The sequence below is a fragment of the Nothoprocta perdicaria genome, unplaced genomic scaffold (genome assembly GCF_003342845.1).
Source record: "Nothoprocta perdicaria isolate Ctin4 unplaced genomic scaffold, notPer1 scaffold_214, whole genome shotgun sequence".
In the NCBI taxonomy this organism is placed as follows: Eukaryota; Metazoa; Chordata; class Aves; order Tinamiformes; family Tinamidae; genus Nothoprocta; species Nothoprocta perdicaria.
Genome location: NW_020455360.1, coordinates 432,348 through 440,607, shown reverse-complemented (window position 1 = coordinate 440,607; position 8,260 = coordinate 432,348). Strand labels below are relative to the sequence as shown.

Sequence of the window (8,260 nt, the reverse complement as noted above, 5' to 3'; positions counted from 1 at the left end):
GCCCGCCCGCTCCGCCGCCATCACTCACCATGGTGCCGAGGCGCGGCCGCGGGCCTGCAAGAGACGAGAGCGCGTGAGCGCGGCGCGGCCCCGCCCGCCCCAGCGCCGCACTGCAGAGTCATCCCCGGGCAGGCCCGGGCCCAGCCGCGCCGCCAGGAGGCGCCGGCCGCGCCGCTCCCGCCCCGCCGCCCGCCATCCCCGTTACCGCTGCTGTCCTCCCTCCCTCACCCCCGCACTCACGGCGGGCCGGGGCCGGGCGGCGAGGGCGGCGCGGCTGGGGTGGCGCGGAAGAGCCGAGCGGCGCGGCCGCTCCCGAACCCTCGCCGCCGCGCCGGAAATGGCCGCCGCGCCTGCGCAGTGCCAACGGCCGCCGCCAACGGCCGCCGCGGCGCAGGGGCGGGGCCGCCCCAGCGGCTGCCTCTGGGGGTGGCGGGCCGCGACGCCGCCATGGCGGAACGTGCTGCGTCACCGCGGCCCTGCAGCCGCGCACTGAAGCGGCTCGCAGCACGTAAACACAAGCGTGGTGTTTAATGGAGGGTACACAGGGAGGCGTTAGCGGCGGCAGCCCCGCTACTCCGCAGCCCCGCTACTCCGCAGCCCCGCAGTCCCCATAGGCTTGCGCAGTCTCAAACCACAGCTGCTCCACGGCCTCCTGGCCCACCTCGAACATTTTCATCAMGTGTTTCCATCCACTCTTGGCCGTRATCATGAGGTATTCCCTGTTCTCTGGGTACAGCAGGGCCGTGTGTGCCGCGATGACCAGTGACTGGGAGAAGCGCCCGCTCACCAGGAGGAAGAGAGCAGCTCTCTCCTCCATGGTCAGGGGCAGGACGCTCTCGAACCCTGCCAGCACGTGCCCCCCGACACGCAGGGGATCCGCGCTCTCAACCATCATGTACATGATAGTTATCGCCACCTCAAACACGTAGTACCCATAACTCATGTCACTGAAATCCAGGATGCCAGACACTCTGTACTGAGGAGCCTCCRGGGAAGCAGAGCCGGAGTCTACTAGAATGTTGTGGTCATTAAGGTCTCCATGATTGATACCTAAATGCAGAAGAAACCAAGATGGTAGTGGACAATAAGAACAGCAAAATCTAACTTTTAATCTATCTGTCTATATATTTTTTTTCATTTCTCAGTGAAATAGCATTAAAATTTGAGCATAAACGCTCATATTAACAGTGGACTACAAAACCATACCAGTCTCCCCCAGCATCAAGCATGGCAGGGTTGCTGTAACTACTCCTGTCTTTCATGGCCATACTGCTTCCTAGGAAGCTCAATTCCATCAACACTAACAGGCGATGGGGTGGATAAACTTAATGCCAAGAGATCTTATTTTGCTCTAAGGGAACCTACAATGCACTGCATTTTTTCAAAATCCAGAACAGCAGAGCCTTTCATCGTCAAATCATTGCCAACCTTTAATGCAAGTTGTATTCAAAAACTATGATTTGTTATTTTGGGCCTTCATGAAGACGGTGCTCCATATATTCTTATTTACCTGATATAACAACATGAAAATTATCAACTTAATTGTAAGCAATCTCAGCAGAAGGATCAAGAACTGAACATGGCTCCACCAGTCCTTGACAGGGCATTTTTTTTCTGGCATGTTCTGCCCTGCGCTAATTCAGCGCAGTATGTGCTATAGATAAAGGAAACAATTTTTGCATACAGTGCTTCTCCCACAGACACAAACCCCTGAAAAATAAATCAGAGTCTCAGTTCAGCGTAATTTTAATAAGAATAAAGTACTCACAGGCTCGAAAACTGGTCAGCTTTGGTATTACTTTCTCTTTAAATTGCTGAATAACTTGCTCCACAACTTCACGGTATTTGTTCTGGCCTAAGGCATAAATATACTGGTCTAGAAGAGGGACATTTGCCAGGTTCCAGATGAATTGCCCTCGATGCAGACTTTTTACTGATGGATGGTGGAATTTCTTCAGAAAAAAAAATAGAGAAAATTGGCCATAAATAAAATGCCACAGTCCTGTGATTAAAGAATTTGATTTGAAACCCTCATTAACAAGTTCCTGATGAAAAGCTGTATGACTTCCACTTATTTTCTGTCAACATAGTAAGAAAGCTGATTAAAGTGCCTACCTTCATATCTACACCCATATTCATAGCTTAAATCATTTCCAATCAGTAGTAACCCACAACATTTCTGTCAGGAGCTGTGCATGTAGCAGCCCTGAGGGCTCGGCAGTGCGAGCGGCACCCTCGGCAGCGCCGGGATTGCGCTGCTGGCGCTGCTGAGAGCTCCCGATGCGCCGGTGTGCCTGTCRCAAACACCCTCTTGGCATTTCCAATTGGCAGCTTCTGGGGTCGAGCTGTGGAATCCGCTGGCTCATTGAAAATGCTGAGGATAGAAGTACTTTGGAGACATATGGGACAAAAGTTTTATTATCATAAGAAGTTACTACAGGATTTCAAATGTCCAGGCAGCACACACAGACCCCCACACAGTAAGCTACGTGCATCTAGTTTTGCTTGTCTGGAAAGTAAATAGACTCAAATCAGCTCCATTGGTTTTGCTTTTGTACATTCACGCAGCCTAAATAGCTGGAACAAGCAAGGCTCTAAACAAAAAATACAGGTTTTAAACTGCTGCGGAGAGCACCACCTAGTTAGGAAGAAATCGCTCCAGTGAGCAACCATTGCAGTATTCCCTTTGGACCCTGGCAAAATGAGATATTCCAGCAAGATATTAATGGGAYACTGCATGTGTCAGGTAATAAAAAGTCAGATTTCAACATTCTCACAAACCCTTGTCCCCATAAGGCTGCAAACATTAACTTGTTTCCAATTAGAAGATGAGACCTGCTCAAGCAAAAGGAGAGGTGAAGCAGCAGGGCAGCTGCAGCGCCTGTTTTGTGTGCAGAAAGCCTGGCACTRGTATGTGGTGGGGAAGAAAGCAGCTCTAGGTTTGGATCACTCATTTGTAGTTCTCCTAGGTATCATTTTTTGTAATATTTTACAATTTTAGCAATAACAACAGTATGTTAATTTCTTTAAAATGACAAGCCGTGGCTGTTGAAGTATCATGAGTTAAGGGCATAGAGAATCCTTCCCATCAAAATTTGCTCCCTCATCTAATACTTTCTCTGTGGCAGGCCAAATCGCAGGCATGCTAGCTGCTCTGTATAAATCGTTTCAATCGCATTATAAGAGCATGACCACAGTGGTTGGAAAGCAGCAGTAAATTATCTTTCGCAATTGAAAAAATGCTCTTATAATTTAAGAATGTGGTTTGCAAAGCTGGCAATTCACATTTCATAATTGTCTGAAGCTGGTAGCCAGAACATGAGCAAGAAAGGTTAATGAAAGGCAATAAATAATGCAAGAGTACTTTTATGCATCAAACTTAATTACTGGCTGATTTATCAGCTCTATAACCCCACCTAATTACAGCATAAAGGAAGAACTTACTTTGCATTAAAATTACTTGACTGGAAACAGTGTCACAAGTCTCTGTTCATCAGTACAGCTGGCCTGATAGAAAGGGAACCAACTGCTACCGCTGCTAAATGGCCGCAGTTCTGATAAGCAGGAGAAAGGGAGCAAGTCAAAAGGAATTCAAAATGACCCATCAGCCAGTTGCGCCTGCCTGACCTGTGCGTTATGCAGCTGTGCTTTACATGTTTCTGTGCAAAGAAGCTTTACAWCTGATTAGGTTGGCCTAAGATTTACTCTCCATATGCACCAGGCTTGAAACATGAGTTTTGCTTGCTTATAAAAAAAGTCCTTTTCTCCCCCTTCTTGGTAGAACATTGTATTGCAGAAAGATTTCAGAGACCATGCCATAAGCACCAATTGGTCATGCTACCTGAGGAAAAGCTTTAATAACAAACAGCTTTCACAGTTACGGCATGGAGCTTGTCACTTGGAAAGCGAGTTGAACTCTGACATCTCGATTCACCAACTTGAATTTGCAGCTCAGACAGCAAGCCCAGGTAGAAATAATATGTGGGARGTTACCCGAGGATGGGCTTTGGGAGGCAAGAGCAACTCACCTCAGAGAGAGCTTTATCCAAACTGGCAGCTAGCTTGCCAATGTCATACAAAATCTGCGTATTTGCAGCGATTTTTGCCACAGGAACCCCCGGCAGGTACGTCAGCAGTCTGACCATGTACTTTTTGTCCCCAGAACCTAAAAAGCAGACAGAGAGACAGTCACTTCAACACGTGCTACTGGGTATTAGCTAATGCAAGATGCGGAAAAGGTTTTTACTGGTGCAGAAAGAAAAAAGAAGTCCCAGGTAGCTGAAAAAACAGGTTTCGTACAGAGACTTGTTTTACCAGCGGTGCACAAGCACATGCACATCTTAATGTTGGTGCAGATTCGGGCAGGCTCCGAGCCCTTACGCTGTGGGGGGGGCTCTGCACACACAAGGTGTCACCCAGGGCCCGCCGAGCACGTACACGGYGGGCAGCAGAGCCTCAGGGATCCCAGCTTTCGTACGAGACTTAKAGTGAACATTACAGCACACCGTTAACACAGCTTTTATTTTAAGCACTATTAAACCAATTTATTCTGGCATCATTCATAGGCTAGAACTGTACACCATTCCATAGTCATAGAATTTGTAACACGATTTCGTCACTGAGCTTTTTCCCTTGTGTGTGGCCTGGKCCAGGTCAATCCTCGCTTCCTCAGATTCATTATACTGAAGTTATTTTCTAAGTATTGTCATAATTAATGCTTACTCTTTCCAACTTGTTTGGCTTTTGGTATTTTAACTTTGGATTGCTATTGCTAGACGTATAGGTCATGTGATATAAATACCTCAAAAGATGAAAATAAATGCAGGGTTTTTACTTCGGATAYTCACATTTTGAATCCAGTTTTGGAGATTCTTCCTATGCAATTTTGMTACAACAAAAACAAGTCTAGTCAATAAATTCCTAAACTAAAATAGCTAGTAATGAATAAACCAAGAAAACCAGTCAACAGAAATTAACTGGAAAAACAGCCAAAATAAAAAACCTTGACCTTTTGGCCATTTCCACCCCCCTATCAGCTACAGCCCAGTCTCTGCTAGAAACTGCCAGGAATAGGAATTGCACCAGACTTCAAGGCCGACCTAAAGATGCTTAGAGCAGTGCTCAGATCTCAGCAGCTCTTGTGCCGATCAAGGCTGCCCGGTGTCTCTTGGGCTTTTCTTATATTCCTGATAATTTTTCCCTCAAGAGGAAGCACARCCCTGGTGCTCTCAGCAGCATCTCTCCGCACTCCAAAGTGGCTGCCTCCTCAGGGAAGCTCTACTTTAAAAGCTGAAAGGGGATGTGTGTCAGGGTCTATACTTAGACTCGAGAAAGTCCCAAGCTGCTGCTGCCAGGATTAGAGAACCTTGTGTGAGGAAGCCGAACACGAAGAGGCCGTTAGGAGCCTCCTGCTCAGGTGCAACCTGCCCTCGCTCACACAAGTAGTGCTGGTTGCCGCAGTTAAGCCGGGTTTACACTGGTGCCACACGGCAGAACGCAGCTGATCCGAGCGCCGCCCCGCAACGCGGCGGACGTGCCATGCTGGGGCGAGAGCGGCGGCGCTCACCTGCGGGCACCAGCGACATGATGCCGTCCTCCTTGGTCAGGCAGGGTGTCGGTGACGGGAAGCCCTCCGCGCTGAGAAACATCATRGCCCGCGTCTGCGCCTCGACCAGCTCCGGCTCCCGGCTGTCCGCCCAGTTGGTGATTTTGAGGACGTACTCGGGGGCGCCCTCAGGCCCCGCCGCGTCCCCCGAGACGCGCACGTGGAAGTTCTGGTCGTCATAGCTGGGGAGAGGCCGGATCCAGGACACCTTGAGCCCAAACAYGTTGTCAACCAGCTCGCACGCTTCCTTCTCACCAAACGCCGGCTTGGTGAGCGCCTGGCAGGCATTTCCACAGGACATCGCGTCTCTAGGAGAAAAAACAGGCTGGAAGGTCTCTGGGATCTGGCACGAGAGGCAGCAAAGCGCATTCAGACACGAGAGGGACGTTTACCGCATCTCGTACACAGGGCAGCACAATTAAGGCAACCCAGATTTCACATCCCCAGAGAGATGCGCTCGCCCCTTCAGTGTAACAACTAGCACCATTTTACCAGCTAAGAGTAAACAGTAGCACAGCCCGACACATGGGCAACCAGGAGGGACCTCCCAAGGATGAGACTTACCAAATTCACAGCCAAAACCCTCCAGACTGAAATCTGCAAAAGAAAAAAAAAACCAGAACTATTTCAGTGGGCACTGCACATTAAAACAGGCCTGATCTTCCTTCCTAACTCCTGCATTATGAAACGCTCGGCAAACCTAAACAGCCGTGTCGTCCCTCGCCGCGTCCTGCGCCAGCTCTGGGGCCGCCCGCCCTGGCGCCGCAAACCTTGGACCCTCGGCCGGCAGCGCCGACCTTCGTCCCACCGGGAGCCGGAGCCGTGGCCGCCTCCGGAGGGGCTTCTGCTCCCCCCGGCCGGCAAGGGCCGCGCTGAGGCCCGCGAGGCGCCTGCGCCGCCGCTTCCCGGGCCGCCACAGGGAGCTGCCGGCGGCCATGGGCCCCACGGCGGCCGCGAGCCCCGCGACGGCCAGGCCCGACCCTGGCTGACACCATACGGGAGGGAAGGGGTTTGATCCTAGAGCTACCGGGTCCCCTYGCGGCCTGCGCGCGCCTGGCTCACAGCCAGGGATCGGAACGTGCGCGCGGAGACGGGGTCTCCTTAAAGCATCTCCCCCGAGTGACAGGTTGAGCGCTAACAAAGGCGCCGTTTTGGTCTGTTTTCTAGGCCAGGAAACACGTGTCCCCCCGATGAGAGCAGGAAGAATGCTTTAAATAGTGCTCCACCGATGTCCGTAGAGAAATAAAATTTACATCTGATTATTGAAACAAAATCCTTTTTTCAGTATGCAAGCCAAAAAACACTGGAGATTTTTTTTTTGATTGAAAAACCTTTTACCTATAATAAACCTGAGGCATCTCAGTGTACAACAGAGGCTGGCCACATCCTGGTCATCTGTCCTGTCCATGTGAATTTTAGACTTCATTGAGACATTCCTACAACCCTCTCTCTTCAGTTCTGTACGTCCATAGATCTCTTCTGCTAGATCACTACAAATCTCCTTTGCAATTCCTAATGGAAAAAATGACCAAGCTCCACAATACAATCTGAGAAAACAGGAAGTAGAAAAGCTTTAGTAGAAGGAAAAAAAAAAAAAAAAGTCTTAAGGTAGCCCAGCTATTAAGAATCCTCTGTCAGTCCCACTGTGTGCAGGTGTTTTGCTAAGGATATTTATTTGAAAGTATTACTTTAATCCAATAGGGAAGATATGAATGGGAATTAGTTTCTCTAAGAAAAAAAATATGAAGTTGCCTGGATTTTGTTCTCTCCATTTCAGACCAGAAGCTGTTACATAATGATTGACCAGATACTCAGAAGTACTCCTACCTGCTTGCCCCTCTCCCAGGTAAGCTTTTCCAGAATAAGAGCACCCAGGACTCACCTCAGGATACATAAAAATCAGACTACACTAATTCTAACCACAATTAAGCAAAATTATGATGTATTTCACAGGTTTATAATTTGTCCAGCCAGTTAAGCCTCGAATTTAGCTTCTAGGCAGTAGCATCAGCACCAGGGCCTCTGGACTTCCATCCTTTAGCACCCTGTGCCAGGGGACRTGTGCGTGTTTGAGGACTAGCATTGTGCTTCTGGCCTCTCCTTCTCTTGCCTCCAGGAAAGAGGAGCCTTGGATAATTAGACATCTCAGGGTTGAACAGCAGCCTAACTACACATCTGCCCAAAGCAATTTTCCTAAATGGATCAGTGGTGGATACACCCAAATCACTCCTGAAAATCTCATGATAGCTGTAAGCCCAGCACACCACAAACGTACCTTTGGTTAACAACTAGCTTTAATATATGATTTAAATTATAAATGAAAGTGTTTTTTTTTTTTTCTCTCTTCAGGAAATTAAGTTGCTCAGAAGGCATTTGCTATAATTAGTTACAATAAAATTAGTTTGTGATCCCAAGCAATAGCTGGAGGGCACAATCCCTGTTTGCACAGATGGAACTGAAGCTAGTTGAGCTAGCACAGGAAACCTCCTTCCAGACCAATTAAAACATGCTCTGAACCGAAATGTGAGACATTAAGGGGAAAGCCAAACTGCTGCCCCACTATGCCCTTCTCCTTACTTACCCTGTCCTTTTTAAAAGCATTAAAATCATGGTCCCATTTTAAGTTTATTCCACACAATCTGTTCAAATAGATAG

The 8,260-nt window shown here is 48.8% G+C and overlaps 2 protein-coding genes across 2 annotated transcripts in view; both read right to left on the bottom strand.

Moving 5' to 3' along the window:
* Positions 1-249, bottom strand: part of PSMA4 (proteasome subunit alpha 4) — a 9,862-nt gene extending 9,613 nt beyond the window's left edge. Inside the window, exons 1-2 of the mRNA XM_026038646.1 lie at positions 241-249; positions 29-54 (exon numbers count right to left, since the gene is read on the bottom strand). Coding sequence (XP_025894431.1) covers positions 29-31 — 3 coding nt within the window. The 5' untranslated portion in view covers positions 32-54; positions 241-249. The remainder of the gene's footprint in view (positions 1-28; positions 55-240) is intronic.
* Positions 250-586: 337 nt separating this feature from the next.
* On the bottom strand, positions 587-6,965 carry HYKK (hydroxylysine kinase). The gene is made up of 6 exons (XM_026038649.1): positions 6,944-6,965; positions 6,170-6,202; positions 5,567-5,913; positions 4,029-4,165; positions 1,769-1,952; positions 587-1,050 (listed from the first exon to the last, which is right to left on the bottom strand). Exons 3-6 carry the CDS (start codon positions 5,904-5,906, stop codon positions 587-589), a joined length of 1,125 nt encoding a protein of 374 aa, XP_025894434.1. The 5' UTR covers positions 5,907-5,913; positions 6,170-6,202; positions 6,944-6,965.
* Between the last annotated feature and the right edge of the window lie 1,295 nt (positions 6,966-8,260).